This window comes from Sapajus apella, unplaced genomic scaffold (genome assembly GCF_009761245.1).
Source record: "Sapajus apella isolate SASKATOON/1434 unplaced genomic scaffold, GSC_monkey_1.0 scaffold20, whole genome shotgun sequence".
Lineage (NCBI taxonomy): Eukaryota > Metazoa > Chordata > Mammalia > Primates > Cebidae > Sapajus > Sapajus apella.
The window spans coordinates 21701827-21719046 of NW_022436960.1; the positions used below are offsets into that span (position 1 = coordinate 21701827).

The following is a 17220-nucleotide window of genomic DNA, read 5'->3' on the forward strand; positions in this document are numbered from 1 at the left end:
TGTGGGAGATATGAGAAAGTCATCGTGTATGCTCAGGGAAAAGTGCAAGCTTAGAAGAGATCTGAGAAAGACCTTAATTTATATCTCAGACTGACACTTGACACAGAGGCAGCCTACAACAGATTTAAAAAGCAGCAAACGCTGGGGAAGAGAGAGAATCTGATTTCCAGAGTTACTACCTTATTAGATTCAAATGTCCAGTTTTCAACCAAAAGAAAAATTACGAGATACACAAATAGGAAAGAATGGCCCATTCAAGGGAAAAAATCAACAGAAACGGTCCATGAAAATAAAGCTGATGGTGGCTGAACCAGACAAACACCTTAACAAAACTGGCTGCGTGAAGTGGCTCATGCCTGTAATCCTAGCACTTTGGAAAACTGAGGCAGGCAGATCACTTGAGGTCAGGAATTTGAGACCAGGCTGGCCAACATAGGTTTTTTTTGTTTTTGTTTTTTGTTTTAGTAGAAACGGGGCTTACTAGAAGCCCCATCTCAACTAACAATACAAAAATCAACCAGGCATGGTGGTATGCGCTTGTAGTCCCAGCTACTTGGGAAGGTTGGGCAGGAGAATCACTTGAACCCAGGAGGTGGAGGTTCCACTGAGCTGAGATTGCACGACTGCAATCTCCACCCTGGATAACAAAATGAAACTCCGTCTCAAAATAAATAAATAAAGACCTTAACAGAACTATCTTAAAGATGCTCAAAAGAACTAAGGGAAAACGTAGAGAAAAGTTAAGAGAATGATGTACGAACAAAATGGAAACATCAATAAGGAAGTAGAAAAGCTAAAAACAAACCAGAAAATAAAAAAATCTGGAGCTGCAAAGTACAAAACTAAAATAAAAAATTTAGTAAAGGCATTCAAAGACAGATTTGTTCAGGAAGAATTAGTGAACTTGAAAATAGGACAGTGGAAGTTATTGATTGAGAGAAGCAGAAAGAAAAAGAATTGAAGAAAAGTGAGCAGAGCTAAGAGACCTATGGGACACACTCAAGTGGATGAACATATGCATTGTAAGAGTTCCAGAGGGAGCAGACAGGGAGAGAGGAGTAGAGAGAATATTTAAAGAAATACTAGGTCTATGGCCATACCACCCTGAACACGCCCAATCTTGTCTGATCTCGGAAGCTAAGTAGGGTCAGGCCTGGTTAGTACTTGGATGGGAGACTGCCTGGGAATACCAGGTGTCGTAGGCTTATTTAAAAAAAAAAAAAAGAAAAACGAAAAAAATAATAGATGAAAACATTCTAAATTAAATGAAAAACATGAATATAAACATCCAATAAACTCCAACTAGGATTAACTCATACAGGCCAATTCCAGCATACAGTACAGTCAAACTGTCAAAGGTCAAAGGGAGACTCTTGAAAGCAGCAAGGGAAAAGCCACTCATCATATACAAGAGTTTCTCATTAAGATTATCCACAGATTTCTCATCAGAAACTTTTGAGGCTAATATACACAAGGTACTAAAGGAAAAAAAAAAACTGTCATAGAAGAATTCTGTATTCAGCAAAACTGTCCTTCAAAAGTGAGGGAAAAATTAAGACATTCCTAGATAAATAAAAGCTGACAGAGCTTTTGTTTACCTAGCTTATCACTACCCTTGATGTCACTTGTTATCACTAAACCTGCTAAATAAACTCCTCCAGGTTAAAATAAAACAAGACAGTAACATAAAGCCATATGAAGAAATAAAGATCTCATTAAAGGCAAATACATGGGATATTATAAAAGCTAGTATTGGCCGAGTGTGGTGGCTCACACTTATAATTCCAGCGCTTTGGGAGGCCAAGGCAGGCGGATCACCTGAGGTCGGGAATTTAAGACCAGCCTGACCAACATGGGGAAACCTCGTCTCTACTAAAAATACAAAATTAGCTGGGCATGGTGGCGCATGCCTGTAATCCCAGCTTCTCAGGAGGCCAAGGCAGGAGAATCACTTGAACCCAGGAGGTGGAGGTTGCGGTGAGATCATGCCATTACACTCCAGCCTGGGCACTCTGTCTCAAAAAAAAAAAAAAAGCTAGTATTGAGGGCATTTATATTAAGTAAATTAGCCAGGCACAAATATCATATGATCTCACTTATGTGTAGAATCTAAAAATGTTGAACTCACAGAATCGGAGAGTAGAATGATGGTTAACAGGGGATTGGGGATGGTGAGGGTTGGTAAGATTCTGGTTCAAGGATACAAAATTTCAGTTAGCTAAGAGGAATAACTCCAAGAGATCTGTTGATTCGTAAAGACTATAGTTAATAATAATGTATTATATCCTTAAAAATTGCTAAGAGGCCAGGCGCGGTGGCTCACGCCTATAATCCCGGCACTTCAGAAGGCTGAGGTGGGTGGATCATGAGGTCAAGAGATGGAGACCATCCTGGTCAACATGGTGAAACCCCGTCTCTACTAAAAATACAAAAATTAGCTGGGCATGGTGGCACGCGCCTGTAGTACCAGGTACTTGGGCGGCTGAGGCAGGAGAATTGCTTGAACCCAGGAGGAGGAGGTTGCGGGGTGAGCCGAGATCATGCTATTGCACTCCAGCCTGGGTAACAACAGCGAAACTCTGTGTCCCCCCACTCCAAAAAAATTGCTAAGAGTATATTTTAAGTGCCCCTACCACAAAAAATAATAAGAATGTGAAGTAGTGCACACGTTAACTTGACTTAGCCATCCACAATGTATACATATTTCAAAACATGTTGTACGCTATAAATATATACAATTGTTGTCAATTGACAGAAAAATAAATGTTTTTAAAAGGTCATGTTATTGTAACTATGTTTTGTAACTCTACATTTTTTCTACATGTTTTAAGAGGCTAATACATTTAAAAAGAATTATAGCCTGGGTGTGGTGACTCATGCCTTTAATCCCATCACTTTGGGAGGCCGAGGTAGGCAGATCATCTGAGGTTGGGAGTTCCAGACCAGCCTCACCAACGTAGATAAACGCAGTCTGTACTAAAAACCCAAAATCAGCCGGGTGTAGTAGCACATGCCCGTAATCCCAGCTACTTGGGAGACTGAGGCAGGCGAATCACTTGAACCCAGGAGGCAGAGGTTGCAGTTAGACAAGATGGTGCCATTGTGCTCTAGCCTGTGCAAGAAGAGTGAAACTCCCATCTCAAAAAAAAAAAAAAAAAAAAATTATTAAGTTCTAGCTAATACAATAAGAAAAGGAAATAAATATATACATATTGGAAAGAAATAAAACTGTCTTTGTTGGCCGATGTCATGATTACTTATGCAGAAAATCTTAAAGAATTGACCAGAAATCTCCTAGAACTAAGTGATTTTTTTTTTTTTTTTTTTTTTTTTTGAAAGGGTTTTTCCCTCTTGTTACCCGGGTGGGGTTAAATGGCGGGATCTCGGCTTACCGCAACCTCCACCTCCTGGGTTCAGGCAATTCTCCTGCCTCAGCCTCCTGAGTAGCTGGGATTACAGGCACCCACCACCATGCCCAGCTAATTTTTTTTTTTGTATTTTTGGTAGAGACGGGGTTTCACCATATTGACCAGGATGGTCTCGATCTCTTGACCTCGTGATCCACCCGCCTCGGCCTCCCAAAGTGCTGGGATTACAGGCTTGAGCCACCGCGCCCAGCCAGAACTAAGTGATTATAGCAGGGTTGCAGGATACTAGGTTAATACACAATAGCTAATTACTTTCCTGTATGCCAGTAAAGAACAAGTAAAATTTAAAAGTAAAAATAATATTGTTTACATTAGCACCTCCAAATGAAATACTTATGTATACTATAAAACAAAACACAATAAAAACAGAAAGTAATGTGTTAATGAGGACATGGAGAAATTGGAACCTTGTGCGTTGGTGGGAATATAAATGGTACAGTAGTTGTTGGTTTCATTGGGGAATTGTACTAAACATTAAAAAAGAACTAACACCAATCCTCCTGAAACTTTCTGTTTTTGAGACGGAGTCACTCTTATCACCCAGGCTGGAGTGCAGTGGCGCAATCTTGGCTCACTGCAACCTCCACTTCCCTGGCTCAAGTGATTCTCCCGCCTCAGCCACCTGAGTAGCTGGGATTACAGGCATGCACCACCATGCTCAGCTAACTTTTTTTTTTTTTTTTTTGAGACAGAGTGTCATTCTGTTGCCCAGGCTGGAGTGCAGTGGTGCGATGTCGGCTCACTACAACCGCTGTCTTCAGGGTTGAGGCGATTCTCCATATTGGCCAGGCTGGTCTCATACTCCTGACATTGTGATCTGCCTGCCTCAGCCTCCCAAAGTTCTGGGATTACAGGTGTGAGCCACCACACTTGGACCTCCTGAAACTTTTCAAAAAAAAATGAAGAGGTGGGAACACTTTGTAACTCATTCGATGAGGCCTGCATTACCGTGATACTAAAGTTAAACAAAGACACAGGAAAACTGCTGACTGTTATTCCTCTGGACACTGATGTAAGAATTCTCAACAAAATACTACTAACAAATCAAGTTCAGCAGCATATATAAAAGATAATACACCATGACCACATGGAATTTATTCCTGGAGTCTGAAGATGGTTCAACATACAAAAATTGATCAATGTAATACGTCACATTAACAGAACAAAGAAAAAGCCCATGTGATTATCTCAATTAGAGCAGAAAAAGCATTTACCAAAATTCGACATCCTTTCATAATAAAAACACTCAACAAACTAGGAATAGACAAAAACTATCTCAACATAATAAAAGCCATATACTTAAAAAAACAGTGAACATCATACTCAATGGTGAAGTACTGAAAACTTTTCCTTTAACATCAGAAACAAGGCAAGGATGCCCACTTTTCCCACTTCTGTCAACATACTACTGGAAAGTTCTAGCTAGAGCAATTAGGCAAGAAAAAGAAATACATGACATCCCAGTTGGAAAGGAAGAAGTAACATTGTCATGGTTCACAGGTGCTATTATATGTTAAAAAAATAAATAAATAAAAAAATAAACTCTAAAGACTCCATAAAAAATTATTAGAATAAAAATATTTAGTAAAGAAGCAGGATACAAGTCAACACAAGTATCAACTGAGGCCGGGCACAGTGGCTCAAGCCTGTAATCCCAACACTTTGGGAGGCCAAGGCAGGCAGATAGCCTGAGGTCAGGAGTTCAAGACCAGTCTGGCTAACATGATGAAACAACATCTCTACTAAAAATACAAAAATTCACCGGGCATTGTGGCAGGCACCTGTAGTCCCAGCTACTTGGGAGGCTGAGGCAGGAGGCTGCAGTGAGCCAAGATTGCAAGATTGCTGCTTTGACTCTGCTGTGCATTACAATAATACATCCACTTTGCCTTTGTTACCTAGTGCTGACCCTTGGACCCTGTCACCCCGAGATCCAATTACTCCCACTCTATTTACCTTTTCCAATTGAATGGCTGTAGTTCTCTCTGTAAGGTCTGTCCTACAGAGAAGAGTAATCATGGAGCTCTTCCAGGGTGCTGAGGTTCCCCTTACGAATTTATTTCTCAAAGTATTGGTGAAAGGTATGTCTTCTGGCTCCTCCCAGTGTGGTAAATAGGTCATAAATGACAAATCCACCCTAACATTTTAATCTCCCTGACCCTTTGAATCCATTCCTCTGTATTAAATTAAGAGAGATGGTCATCTCCAACTCACTCTTGATGGGCCATTTTTTGACCCATGTTTCAGCCAACCAACCAAACTGTTAGAGCCCTTTCTGACTCTCTGAGAGTTAGAAATAATGTAATATTCCTGTAATATTAAATGCAGAATCTCTACTTAGTGAGCCCATATCTATGCACTTGGCCTGATTCAACTTTATGTTTCTTCTACTATTATCCCACCCTCTTAATATTGATTCCCATGCATGTTCCCCAGATTTCTCCTTATATAAATCAGAAAACTCAAGTAGTTCTTTTGGAGCATAGTGCACCTTCTCATGGGTCATACTTTATAACTTAAAGTAGGCCCTTTAGGGATGACAGGGGTAGATTATTTCCTGAGGAGAACCAGCATTGTCTTGCATAGCAACTGCCTCAGATGAAGCCTATTTACTCAGGGTTAATTATTTCAGACTGAGGTGGAAATACTGAAACCACTGTGGCTAGGAAGGCTGCTACCACCCGAGGTAGGGAGAGCTATACCATTCAGGGTGGGGAGGAGGCCACTTTCCCTGGGATTGGGGAGGATACTTTTGCTGGGGATGGAGAAACCTCTTCCGCTGGCAAAGACGCGTCAGAATTTAGGGTCTCACTGTCTGTAGTTTCATCAGAGTCTTTCTACATGTGCCCATCCCAACTTACAGGATCCCACTTTTTCTTAACCAATGCCATGACTTTAATGGTAGATACCATGTGAAGCTGGGAGTTCAACTTGCTTTGTAATTCAGCCAATCACACAATGAGTTTCTGAGTTTGATTTTCAGCAGTTTCAGCCCTGTATCTACAGGAGATAATGATTTTTCAGGGCACAACTACAAGTTTTTAAGTCATTTATACAGTGCATGAGCTGGGAATTTGAATCCCCAAACTCCTCCTTCTCTTTTACCACTTAGTCCTACATTAGAAGCCAATGTCATTATATTCCTTATTTTCCAAAAATGCTCAAAAGTGTCATATACAGAGTCACTTAGCTCCTTGCTTCTTATAAGTATTAATTAGGAGTATCCAATGCAGATATTTTATATATCTCTAGAAACAGTTCACTCCATGGACTATCAGTACTTTCTGTTCCTCTAGAACCACTCTCGGTACCAAAATATTTTATCGATCAGAGTCCTCCAGGGAAAGAGAACCACTGGAGACCACACATACACACACACACACACACACACACACACACACACACACACACAGAATTGGCTCACATGATTGTGGAGGCCAAGAAGTCCCATGATCTGCCTTTTACATCTGGAGAACCAAAAGAGCCAGTAGTGTATAGTAGTCCCCACTTATCTGTGGGTTTTCCAAGACTTCTAGTGGCTGCCTGAAACTGCAGAGTACCAAACCCTATATACACTATTTTTTCACACACACACATATATATATATACACACACATACACACACACACATATATATACATATATACAGTGAAGTTTAATTTATAAATTAGGCACAGTAAAAGATTAACAACAACATAAAATAGAACAGTGACAACAATATACTGTAATAAAAGTCATGTGCTGTTTCTTGCTCTCTCTCTCTAATGTTCTCAAATTATCTTACTCTAGTATATAGTCACCTATCTTCTTGGTGTGAATGATGTGAGATTATAAAATTTCTGAAGAAATTTCCATAAGTAAACATAAGTTTCAAATTACATGCTGTTCTGAAAAAAAATAAATAAATTACATGCTGTTCTGAATATCATGAATGACATGGACACTGTGACATAAATGAAATTGCCAGAAATAAGCAATTTGTAGGTTTTAAATCACACGCTGTTCTGAATATCATGATAAAATCTCACACTGTTCTGCTCTGTCGCACCTAACTGCAATTAGTCGCTTAGCCATACAGGTTATCAGATCAACTGGCCCCATATCACAATACTTATATTTATTTAAGTAATCCTCATTTTACTTAATAATGGCTTCAAAGTGCAAGAGTCATGTTGTAATATTTTTGGACCTCAGTTGACTGCAGGTAATTGAAACTTCAGAAAGCAAAACCATGTATAAAGGGGGACTACTGAAATTCAGTCCACATGTAAAGGCCTGAGAACAAGAAAAGCTGATGTCCAAGAATAGAAAAAGATGCATGTTTCAGCTGAAACAGAGAGAATGAATTCACCCTTTCGATGTTTGGTTCTATTCATGCCCTCAATGGACTGGATGATGCCTGCCCACACTGGTGAGGGCAATCTTTTTCACTCAGTCTACTAATTTAATTGCTAATATTATCCAGTAACACCCTCACAGACACACCCAGAAGTAATGTTTTACCAGCTAGCTAGGCATCCCTTAGCTGAGTCAAATGAATACATAACATTAACTATCACATAAGGATTCTACCCAGTGTTCGGGAAAGCATGGACCTACTGATACCTTGGTTTTAAACTGCTAGCCTACAGAACTGTCAGACAATAAATTCTTGTTGTTTTAAGCTACCTAGTTTGTGGCACTTTGTTACAATAGCCCTGGGAAACAAATATGCTTTCCTTGTTATCCATATGAAAAGATATTCTAGAGTCACTTTGTCTTATTTTGGGCAATAATTGGTAATTTCATATGGTTTAAACATTTCTTTTTATCCCAGTCCTGGAGTCAGTAGTATCTGTGAAGAGACATTATTCCTTGGAAAATACTATTTCTTTTTTTTTTTTTTTTTTTGAGACGGAGTTTCGCTCTTGTTACCCAGGCTGGAGTGCAATGGCGCGATCTCGGCTCACCGCAACCTCCGCCTCCTGGGTTCAGGCAATTCTCCTGCCTCAGCCTCCTGAGTAGCTGGGATTACAGGCACGCACCACCATGCCCAGCTAATTTTTTGTATTTTTAGTAGAGACGGGGTTTCACCATGTTGACCAGGATGGTCTCGATCTCTTGACCTCATGATCCACCCGCCTCGGCCTCCCAAAGTGCTGGGATTACAGGCTTGAGCCACCGCGCCCGGCCCGGAAAATACTATTTCAAGATGATAATCTGGGAGCAAGAGGTGATCCCAAATACTACAGCACTGGACTTGTCATTTTTTAGCTTTTATGGGGACAAATATATTTTATAAGATCAAACATTGAGTTTGAGTTTTGTTGTTGTTTTTAAGAAAAAGACATTTCCTGCTCTTGACTAGGAATCAGAATCAGACATTTCTTCACAGAGTACTGGTCTTGAAATCCTATAATTCAGGTACCAGGTATACTCATTACTACTGGGTTGGTCATTGTTTCTAGGCCTCTTCAGAGCCAGCAGGGAATTCTGGCAAAATTCATCATGATATTTCTTTTTTTCTTTTTTTTTTTTTTGAGACAGAGTCTTGTTCTGTCGCCCAGGCTGGAGTGCAAAGGTACGATCTCGGCTCACTGCAACCTCAGCCTCCCAGGATCAAGCGATTTTCCTGTCTCAACCTCCCGAGTAGCTAGGATTACAGGGGTCCACCACCACACCCAGCTATTTTTTGTATTTTTAGTAGAGACAGGGTTTCACCATGTTGACCAGGCTGGTCTCAAACTCCTTACCTCAGGTGATCTGCCCACCTCAACCTTCCAAAGTGCTGAGATTATGAACTACAGAATTTTTACTTAGCTTCCTGTACCTGACATCTGCATCTTCTTTCTCCCATATCAGAAGAGATTAGCATTATGAATCAGTAGACTGAGTAAATAAGATTACCCTCAACAATGCAGGTAGGCCTTATCCAATCTACTGAGGGCCTGTTTCTCAAGAACAATTGCAATTAGATAATTAGAATATAACACTATTACTCATATTCTTTAGCCCACATTTCACATAAAATTACCAGAATACATTTGCAAACATTATCACCAGAGGGGAAATACTAAGAACACTTAAATTTTTTTGGACATTATTTTTTCTCTTTAAAAATATCCTACTTTGGATATCTAGTCAAATTATTGTGTTTGAAGTCACTTGAAAAAGTTGTTTCCATGTTACATAATATCTGCTTAGGTTATGTTACTTAATTTTTAGTTTGAGGAATTTCTTTTCAAAATTTATTTTTTAAAAAACTAAGTAAAATATGTGTTTTCAGTGAAATCTAAAAATCAAAGTACAGCTGGGCGAGGTGAATGAATATATAACATTAACTATCACACAGTTCATCCCAGCCTGTAATCCCAGCACTTTGGGAGGCTGAGGTGAGCAGATCACCTGAGGTTGGGAGTTCCAGACCAGCCTGACCAACATGGAGAAATCCCGTCTCTACTAAAAATACAAAATTAGCTGGGCGTAGTGGCACATGCCTGTAATCCCAGCTACTCGGGAGGCTGAAGCAGGAGAATCACTTGAACTCAGGAGGCGGAGGTTGCACGGGTGAGCTGAGATTGCACCATTGCACTCCAGCCTGGTCACAAGACTGAAACTCTGTCTCAAAAAAAAAAAAAAAAAAGTATACATGTGGTTTGTATTTCCTTTTTTTATTTTTATTTTTCAGAGAGAGTTATGCTCTGTTGCCCAGGCTGGAGTGCAGTGGTGTGATCTTGGCTCATTGCAACTTCCACTTCCTGGATTCAAGTGATTCTCCCGCCTCTCCTTTGTATTTTTCCCCCCAGGGGGCAGGATGAAACTTTTATTACTAATCAAATTGATCAGCTGAATGACAGAATTAGACCAATTACCAATCACAGGCAATATCTGTGACAAGAAATTATACTTGCAGGACAGCCCACAATGAAGGGGGACTGCAGCTATCACTGTCTCACCAATTAGATAAGCTCACTTCATCTTCCCTGGGCAGAATGTATAATGTGGCAGAGAGGCTAGGAATGGGTAGAGGGAAAACCCCACTCATGGAAATCAGGACTTGAAAGGTAAACATTTCCCAGTAGCCCCATATAAGTGGCAATCCTACCTCATCACATATATCCAAACAATGTAATCCTAACTGGCATCACAGGAGCCTTTGAGCAACAAAAAGAATTCTGATATAGTTGAATCCAAAAAGTGTTTGTTTTCCTGGTTTTAGTGTTCTCTAATATCCACTCAATCCCACCCCATCTACCAGTGGTTTATGTCCATTAGTATGTTTTCAAAAATCTCTTGGATTTCCTAATCAAAATGTTCATTAGAGGTGTTCTTTAGAAGTCACTCATCCTTTGTATTTTTGGCAGTAACAGGGTTTCACCATGTTGACCAGGCTGGTCTCAAACTCCTTACCTCAGGTGATCTGCCCACCTCAACCTTCCAAAGTGCTGGGATTATGAACTACAGAATTTTTACTTATCCTCCTGTACCTAACATCTCCATTTTCTTTCTCCCATATAAGAGATTAGCATTATGAATCAGTAGACTGAGTAAATAAGATTACCCTCAACAATGCAGGTAGGCCTTATCCAATCTACTAAGGGCCTTAGCCTCCCAGGTAGCTGGGATTACAGATGCCTGCCACCATGCCTGGTTAGTTTTTGTATTTTTAGTAAAGACAGGGTTTTGCCATATTGGCCAGGCTGGTCTCAAACTCCTGACCTCAGGTGATCCACCCACCTCAACCTCCCAAAGTGCTGGGATTACAGGTGTGAGCCATTGTGCCTGGCCATATTTCCTTTAAAAAAAAAAAAAAAAAAAAAAAGGAAGCAAGGCTATTACATAACACATTTTTGTATTTCTTCTTTTTTTAAATGGAGGCACAGACTACTTTTCTATACCTTGCTTTTTTCATTCAGCATTATATTCCAAAGATCATTCTATAGTGGGTATATATATATATTCCTTTCTTCTTCTTCCAGCTGCATAGTACTCCCCTATGTGCATGTACTATAGTATAGTCAACCAACCTCCTTATATGGACATGTGGGACATGGACATATTACATAATCTCCTTACATAAAATATTTACTTTTTTGGGGGGTGGGATGGGTGTTAATGCAGTCCCACAATGAATATATCTGTGGGGCAGAGTCCTAGATTTGGCATTGCTAGTTCAGTGGGCAAATCCACACATAACTTTTACTACATATAGCTGGGCACATGTGTAACTAAGTAATTTGATATATGCAATCAATACAATCAATAAATCAGCTTTCAGCTTAAGGAACCATCTCATTATATTAACACACAAAAATTATGCTGTGTACTTAGAACCAGCTCAAGTCTGACTGCTTATGGCTCAGAGGCAGAAAACATGAGAAGCAAGGTGTAGTGAAAGGAAAGCAACTTTATTCAAACATCAGCAGTTGGTGGATGGACAGGCTCATGCCTTTAACAGATCACTCCAACTTTCTGGGCTGAGTGAAGGGGTTCAAGAAGCAAAAGGTGTGGGAAATATGTAAGAGCAGCGCAGGAAGCTGTAGGTCTGTGTCCGTTCTGATGGCCAACTTCAGTAATTGCCTGTTTGAAGGCCCAGTTTGAGTCACCCTGACTGAAGTTGGTAGTACTGGGCTAATACCGTAGTTCCTAATTCCCTTTGAGCAGGAGGATTTGGCAGCTGGGTCTGTCTGGTTTGTTTCAAAATTGGCCACTGGAATTTGTAAGCAATCACATCATTAGATAAGTGAGCCCTGTTCTCAGAAGAGGCTGGTGGGAAAGGGAGAAACAAAGTTTCAAAGTTTGAAGGCTGAAAGCAAGAAAGGAAAAAATAAAGTTTTAAAATGCATTGTGAGGCAGGGATACTGTTACATAGTCACCACTTGAGGTATCAAAATTTGGGTAAACTTCTTGTTGATAAAGAAGCTATCCATAGACCACTGGCATCATTAATTTTTTTTTTTTTTTTTGAGATAGGGTCTCGCTCTATCACCCAGGCTGGAGTGCAGTGGTGCAGTCTTGGCTCACTACAGCCTTTCCGTCCTGGGTTCAAGTGATTCTTCTGCCTCGACCTCTTGAGTAGCTGGGATTACAGGCATGCACCAGCACGCCCAACTAATTTCTGTATTTTTAGCATAGATGGGGTTTCACCATGTTGGCCAGGCTGGTCTCTAATATTTGACCCCAAGTGATCCATGCAACTGAGCCTCGAAAGTGCTGGGATTACAGACGTGAGCCACCGTGCCTTGATGTTACTTTTTTTGAGACAGTCTGTCTCCAGCTCTGGTGCCCAGGCTGGAGTGCAGTGCCACAATCTTGGTTCACTGTAACCTCTGCCTCTCATGTCGCAGACTCCCAAATAGCTGGGATTACAGGCACATGCCACCATATCCGACTAATTTTTGGCATTTTTAGTAGACGCAGGGTTTTGCCATGTTAGCCAGGCTGGTCTGGAACCCCTGGCCTCAAGTGACCTGCCTGCCTCTGCTTCCCAAAGTGCTGGGATTACAGGCATGAACCATAGCACCCAGCCACCATCATAAAAATCCAATGGTAGTGTTCTACAAAGTGAGTTAAGAACATCTTTCCCCAGCTTTGATAATACTGGTGTAGCTGTTACAGTTACCATTAATAAAACACCCACCAAATACCTGTCAAAGCACTTCCTGGTGGTGCTGATTATTTCACCTTACTGATATGGAGAGAATCATGGCACAATGTCACATAGGAATTTAGTGGCAAGAGTCAAACTCGATTCCACCAAAACTCCAGACCAAATTAATTTATTTTTGGTGAAAACTACAAACTGGCCTACACTTTGTTCTACAGAAAATAACTTAGAGCTCGTTGGTGTTTTAAGACATGAAGTAGCAATTTCAAACTATGTTACAACAGAAGAAGATAATTTAAAAAGATTTAAAAAAAATCTCTTCCTCACATGTACAGAACTAATTTGGGTGATAATTCCTTCTTATAGTCACCACCAAAAATTTGTGCACGTGAAAATTGGCAGTTTCTTTGTAAATGCCAAAAACATAGATGAAATCTGAATGCAGTATAATTGTTTTTGGTAGAACTGAAATATCTATGCTCTCAATAAAGCTTAAATGAATGCTTATGACTATGCATTACATTTTAAAATAGGGGATTTCATGTAGATTAGTAAACTTGCTGGGTACGGTGGCTTATACCTGTAATCCCAGCACTTTGGGAGGCTGAGGCAGGTGGATCACCTGAGGTCAGGAGTTCGACACCAGCCTGGCCAACATGGCGAAACCCTGTCTCTACCAAAACTACAAAAATTGGCTGGGCTTAGTGGCATTCATCTGTAATCCCAGCTACTTGGAAGGCTGTGGCAGGAGAATCACTTGAACACATGAGGCGGAGGCTGCAGTAGGCTGAGACTGTGCCACTGCGCTCCAGTCTTGGTGACAGAGCAAGACTCCATTTTAAGAAAAAAAAAAAAAAAAAGAAAAAGAAATGATTGGTAAGCTTGAGGCATCTTTCTTCAATTTTGTGTCCTTCCAAAATGCCCACTACTACTGAGCATATGAGGACCTAAATGTGCCTCAAAACTGTTTTTTTTTTTCTCTTTTTTCACTATTTAAGAAAATAAAGTTTGATAGGAAGTCATGAGATTTTAGTTTAAGCCAATTTCCACAATGTTTTTAGACTTTTCTTTCTTGGCATTGTTTCTTGAATAGTCATTTGGACTGCAAAACATTTAAATGTTTGTACATATAAGGTTTGGTGTCATTTTGTTGATGGTATAGCAAAACTTATACATTGATTTTTTTTTTCTTTGATTTTTTTTTTTTTTCCTTTTCTTCTCTTGTTTTACAGTTATCTAGTGTTTAGGCTGCATATTAAAAGAAAGATGCAGCATTTTATCTCCCAATGTAAATCATTTTGAAGTTAAAAAACACACAACACAAACATTCATCACAAAGAGAGTACTATTATGTATCTCTCTAAGTACATGGCTGTTACGAAGTATGAGATCACAAATAGCAAATCCTATACAGTAGAAATTGCGGTTAAAGTTAGAAACATCATTCAAGCTGTAGGAGACCAAGAATAAAAAGTTCAGATAGAAACAATTTAAATATGATGCTAAATGTAGTCTTACTTGGGAGAAGTTTTCTCTCACAAAGTTTCAGTTTTGTGAATTAAAGGGCTGCAGCTTCCAAGTATTCAGTCCGACAATTTTGGTGCAAGATCAGAAAACATTTCACTCTGAAACTAAACTGGATGGCACACATATGTTACAATTGATGGTATATAACACCTATTGAGGGCCTGGAAAACCAATATATTGGAATGGAATCCATGATGGCTGGATGCCAGACATACCATCTAATGCAAGTGCCTGGTTAAATATTAACCAAGTGCTTAGGTCTTTTTGTAATCTAGGTGTAAAGAGAGAAGCTAACTCAGAGCCTCCAGAGAGTCTGATGGTCTTAAGGAGGCCAGGATTTGGTTTTCTGCCACTTTAGTCCAATAACTACATTCCACTATTTCACAGATTAATTCTGTGAAGAGCAAATCTCATAGCTTCTCTTCCATGTCCAGTCTGCAGTGGTTTTAACCTTAATTGATGGCGAAACTACTCAACCATTTAGTCAAGAATACGAAATGGTAGGGGAGAAAACTAGGTGGAAGGTGAGGGATTCCATGTACAAAGCGTTTCGGAGTATGTATATAGGGAGGTAACAAGAAGTCCTCTCAACATGCAGTAAAATTTACCAGGAATGGTACTGTTTAATGTAACTTTACAATTTGGGCTGTCACCTGAATATTAAATAAATCACAAATGTTGATAGAATCACAATTTTACATTGCTAAGAACACTGATTTCCTGATTTTTTTTTTTCTTTAAGTGTCCCAGACCATGCAGCTGTGCAGGTAACGGAAAGCAACTAAGTGTTAAGAGGGGACTGGACTCGGTGTGAAAATAAATCTAAAGGTTCATATTCTCCACACCCATTCACAATCTCCCATTTTCCGCGTATTAAAGGCCCCTGCTTTCTCTAATCCCTTTCTTCAGGTCTTGGCAGGCTGCATTTTTTTTTTTTCCTCTTTGGTAAGACGCCTTTGATATTCTTCAAATCTGGTTTCACCAGCAAAGAGCTTTTAACATTTCATTTCGCTTTGTCTTTGGAAAACAAACTCCTTCACTCATCCGGACGACATTTCACGTCCCTCAAAATTCCAGGGACTCTGTTCTGCTTGTAATGTTGATATAAAGGCAGGATTTGTTTGGGCAGAGGAGGTCAAAAGCTTATTGGATTGCACTTCAAGACATGGGCACAGCCGCCTTGCTCTCTTATAGCTAGAGGCCAAGCGAACTGGGTCAAGGGCATGCGTTTCAATGTGATCAGTCACTGCTCGTTGGCCATGCGGAGTAGTGGGATTTTGGCAGTATTTTTTAAAACCAGGGCAAGTTACCATGCTGTTATAATCCAAACGCTGGTGGGGTTTTCTCCCCCCCTCACTGCCCCGCATTTCCACCACCGTGACAAATTAAAGTACGTGGGCCAGTAGGGCACTAATCTCTGGGTAACCTAAGTAAGCCTGGTCTTCGTAGCGGACCCAATGTGGAAACAAACCAAATCAGAGGTTACTAACTCTGGAATGTGAAAGTGGGCCCCAATCGGCTTTTACTCCCAGTGGGAAATCCTACACAATTCTGCGCGCGAAAGACCCACCCTCGGCGAGGCGCCAACGCTCCGAAGCTCACAGTCAAAGCCTCGCTGACAAATCAAGACATGACTCCGCATTTAAAACCGTCCCGAATCAGAACCCGCTAGAGGCCGGAAGCGGCACCACGTGACCAATCCTTCGCGGCCATTCCTAGCGAGGCAGTCGCCGCCGCTTCTGTCTCATTTCCTAGCTCCTCCAGAGCGGGACCGGGCGGAAACGTGCGACAGGAGGCGGTCCCACCCAGCTTTGGACTGGAGTGTCACTAGAACTCGCGCCTTTTCCAGCAACGCTTTGCAACTACTTCACCGCAAAGAACTGCGGCAGACTTCCGCCTGGGTGCCAACCACGTGATCACGCGAGAGTTGGAGAGGCGTAGGTCCGACTTCACTCCTTCACTCCCCGGCTCCGCCAGTCCAGCACCCTCCACCGCGCGTGACGACGCGGCTCGCGGAGGCCTCCGCCCCGGCGCGCCTGCGCACGTGGCTCTCGCGGTGTCTCGCGCTCAGCCCCGCCCACCTCTGCCCCCGCCCTTTCCGCCCCTCCCTCCCCCATCACCCTGTCTCTCGGCGGCAGCGGCGGCGGCGGTGGCTCGCGCAGCTTGTTGGCTCGCTATATAAAGGAGAGAAGCGGGCAGACCGGACGGCTGGAGCTGCAGCCGGTGGCGGCAGCGGCGGCGCAGGGAGCGGTGACCGGTGGTGGTTTCCCTCCTTGGCGCGGGGTGGGGAGCGGGCAACGCCCCCGGACCCCTGAAGGGTCGTGGCTTTTTTTTTAAAAAGGCGATTCTCGAGGTTTTTAGCTGCGGGAGGAGTACCCCCCTCCTCCTCCTCTCTCCGCTCTCCCCTACTCCTTCAGGATTGATTTTGTTTAAATTTTTTTTCCCAATCTTGCGGTGACTTGGGTCACCCTCGGGTGTTTTAGTATTTTTTTTTTTTTTTTTGGTTTTGTTTTTATCTTGTTTTCTTGGGGTTGTCCCCTCTTGTTTGTGTTGTGTGTGGAAATGGCGAACTCGGCAAATACAAACACCGTGGTAAGGACGTGGTTCGGTGGCCGGCGGGGGCTTCGTTCAGGCGGCAGCAACGGCCGGACCGGGCGGGGGCGGGGACGGCGGCGACTC

The 17220-nt window shown here is 41.6% G+C and overlaps 1 protein-coding gene and 1 pseudogene across 2 annotated transcripts in view; both read left to right on the plus strand.

The window, feature by feature from the left end:
* Window positions 1-1086: 1086 nt before the first annotated feature.
* LOC116558128 lies at window positions 1087-1205 on the plus strand (annotated as a pseudogene).
* A 14758-nt stretch (window positions 1206-15963) lies between these two features.
* GTF2A1 (general transcription factor IIA subunit 1) overlaps window positions 15964-17220 on the plus strand; it is a 46332-nt gene continuing 45075 nt past the window's right edge. The window contains exon 1 of one of the 2 annotated variants that reach the window (XM_032287719.1): window positions 15964-16482. Coding sequence is in view for 1 of the 2 variants with exons in the window: in XM_032287718.1 (XP_032143609.1) it covers window positions 17104-17133 (30 nt within the window). In the remaining variant the exon portion in view is untranslated. Of the gene's footprint in view, window positions 16483-16669; window positions 17134-17220 lie in introns of those variants that run through there. The other variant, XM_032287718.1, reaches the window with a different exon arrangement.